Source organism: Myotis davidii, unplaced genomic scaffold, assembly GCF_000327345.1.
Source record: "Myotis davidii unplaced genomic scaffold, ASM32734v1 scaffold73, whole genome shotgun sequence".
NCBI classification, from domain to species: Eukaryota; Metazoa; Chordata; class Mammalia; order Chiroptera; family Vespertilionidae; genus Myotis; species Myotis davidii.
In genome coordinates this window covers 2565537-2568901 of record NW_006286675.1, presented here as the reverse complement: position 1 = coordinate 2568901, position 3365 = coordinate 2565537, and the positions used below count along the sequence as shown (strand labels likewise).

The 3365-nt window shown below is 42.5% G+C and overlaps 1 protein-coding gene across 1 annotated transcript in view; it reads right to left on the bottom strand.

The window, feature by feature from the left end:
- MTMR14 (myotubularin related protein 14) overlaps nucleotides 1-759 on the bottom strand; it is a 62331-nt gene extending 61572 nt beyond the window's left edge. Inside the window, exon 1 of the mRNA XM_006758355.2 lies at nucleotides 750-759. Coding sequence (XP_006758418.1) covers nucleotides 750-759 — 10 coding nt within the window. The remainder of the gene's footprint in view (nucleotides 1-749) is intronic.
- Nucleotides 760-3365: the final 2606 nt, after the last annotated feature.

Sequence of the window (3365 nt, the reverse complement as noted above, 5' to 3'; positions counted from 1 at the left end):
GGGTTGGCTCAGGGGAGAGAGCGCCGGCCTGCAGACTAAAGGGTCCCAGGTTTGATTCCAGCCACAGGCACATGCCCAGGTTGCGGGCTCAATCCCCATTGTGGGGTGTGCAGGAGACAGCCAATCAATGATTCTCTCTCATCATTGATATTTCTATCTCTCTTTCCCGCTCCCTTCTTCTCTGAAATCAATAAAAAAAAATTTTTTAAATTAAAAAAGAATATAAACACCTGGGTTGACATAGTCTATATAATCTCAACTGCAATTACCAAAAAAAATGTAATTTCAGCAAACGTAAATTATTAAAATTTTAAAAATAGTTCATGTATGTTTTCTCAAAAGTTATTTTTCTCCTAAAATATGAAAAATTGTTAAAGCTAGAAGGCAAGATGTAATCATACTAAGTGAATGTTAAATTTTAAAATCAAAATTACTTTTAAAGATTTTTAAATTGATTTTTTTAGTGAGAGAGCAGGGGAGATGGAGAGAGAGAAACACTGATGTGAGAGAAACATCCATAACTACGTCCTTCACTCCCCCTACAAGGATCAAGCGTGCAACCCAGGGCATGTGCCCTGATAGAAAATTGAACTGACAACCTTTCAGTGCATGGGGCACCACCTAACCAACTGAGCTACACCAGTTAGGGCTAAAATCAAAATTATTTATGTAGACCTGAAATTAGTTTTTGAAAATTTAGTTAAATATTTTGATGTAAGTAAAACCATTTTCAAGTTCATTTGCAATACCAGTGTCCATCTCATTGCCCATGCAAAGAACTGGCATCACATATCACTCATGTTACATCTAGGCAAACATGAAAGCAAAGAAATAAAACTGTCAATATTGCAAAATGTTCCTCAGTTACCATGTGCGGCTCTTATGAAAATAGAGCTAATTTCTGGGCACTTCTGGAATCATGAGTTAGAACCTGGAAAGCAGCAAGACCGTGTACACTTGGCACTACTAGGAAGCAATGCTTTGTTGTGCAAGAATCTATGGCAGTCATGTTATCTGAGGGAGAAGGGTTTGATGGGTACATTGATTTGTCTTTTCTTTTATCCAAGTGGTTCTACTGCTCATATCGCCCTCTAGTCCCTTAAACAGTGTCTGTCTGGATGTTAGCAGTGGCACAATCCACTGAAACTATTTGGATGCAGCTGTCTTTTCTTTAGAGGTGTGGGCAAACATGGCTCTGAGTTGTGGGAGTGGATGCTTAGGGTTATGGGTTGAACAGTGCCGGTACTGAGCACCAGATCCCAAATGACGAAGTGCCTGTGTGTTCTCTACCAAAATCTCATGTATGTGTTTGTGAATAGGAATTCTTTAAAGCATGGACCAAAAATTAGGGCCCCTCTTTCTTGCTTTTGAAGAGGCACTGGCATATGGGAGCCTTTTGTGGTCACCCAAGTGAGGTGGAAGGAAGAAAGGCAGAAGGCTAGAAGAAGGGAACAGTGACCAGGCTAAACCTCACAACGGGAAGAGCTACGGAGTGATTTGCCAGTGATTGCCCCTGGAAAACTCTCAAAGACCAGGAGGTGCCAGCGAGGCAGTTTCCCTCGGTGGTGCTAACCTGACCATTGGGAATTTTGCACACCCTGGCACACACAATTCAACTTAATTTGGGAGCAGCTACATTTTCTTTCTTTCTTTATTTTTTTATTTTTTATTTATTATTTTTTTATTTTTCCATTGCATTCCTGATTATCCTCTCCGGTGCTTTTTAAACATCATGTCACATTCTGTGGTCCTAAGAGATGTAATTCCTACATTTAAACATTAATAGCTTCAATGAGAAATCTCAACAAAGAGAACATTTTCCATCTTTTTGTGGAAGATCAGATACATCTCTGCATGTATAATTTTCAAGCAGATAATATTGCCAAAAAGTGCCAGACCTTAGGGCTTCTCTCTGTGTCCTCAAAAGCAGTCATGTAGGCGGCAGAGGCAACATGCTGGGGAAGGTGGAAGACTCCAGTCCTGGGTCCTCCATTTTTGGGCAGAGCCACGTGCTCGGCAAGGCTTCTTCCCATTTTCTTTTTTTAAAAATATGTTTTTATTGATTTCAGAGAAGAAGGGAGAGGGAGAGATAGAAACATCAATGTTGAGAGAGAATCATTGGCTAGCTGCCTCCTGCACACCCCCTACTGGGGATCGAGCCCGTAACCCGGGTATAAGCCCTTGACTGGAATCGAACCCAGGACTCTTGAGTCCACAGGCCAACACTCTATCCACTGAGCCAAACTGGCTAGGGCACATTTTCAATTATGTGTTAATCAATCAACTAATAAAACGAACTTGTGTGGAGTGCTATTACGTGCCAGGCACTGCAGCGCTGGAAGGGCCTGGGAGTCAGTGCTGAGCAAGGTGGGGAGATCCTTGAGCTGCTGTTCATGGTCTTGCAGGGAATGGAGAGGCTAAACAACAAATCGAAGGCAGGGCAGTTGAGATGCTGTGGGAAAGTTGGGCTTCTGGAATCTTGTCTACAGAAAACCTGAACCAGGAGGCAGAATTCCCACTAGACATCTCTCTCATGACAACTGCCAGAACCAGGAGGGAATGAACTCTCCAGTCAGACTAATTTACGCCCTAAATTTAATATTGCTAAATGGCATCCCCAGAGTCTGGTAGAATTTCACTTCCATTGCTAATCAAGGGCTGTCTGGTGGATTACTTAATAACAAGCCCCACTCTGATTTCGGCCTTCGAGATGGAAAATCACATTCCTGATCCGCAGGTCTGATCCTTACAAATAACTGGGGTGGGGAGACAGGAGGAAGAATGGCCCAAACATGGACTTTGGAGCCAGGGAGACATGTCTATGCTGGGTTTCCAGGATCTGTGACCCTGAGCAAGGCAACCTTTGTTCTCTTAGCCTCAGTTTCCTCATTTATAAAATGGGGACATTGCCACATATGTCACTGGGTCATTGAAAGGATTAAAAACAATAATGTAGAGACCCAACACATGGCAGTCAAGAATAAATGTGGTTTTTTGTTTTTTCCTTATTTGTTTAAGATTTTTCTTTATTTTTAAAAAGCCCTAGCCAGTTCGGCTCAGCAGATAGAGCATCGGTGTGTGGACTGAAGGGTCCCGGGTTCAATTCCCGGTCAGGGCACATGCCTGGGTTTCGGGCTCAATCCTCGGGGCGGAGTGGGGGGGGGGGTGTGTGAGCAAAGGGGCGTGCAGAAGGCAGCTGATCAATGATTCTCTCATAATTGATGCTTCTTTCTCTCCCTCTCCCTTCCTCTCTGAAATTGAATTAAAAATAAAAAAAGTTGTGCAAGATTTGTTTGCTAAAAACAAAACACTTGAAAGAAATCAAAGATAACAGAGGCAACTCATATACTTTGTTCATGGATTAG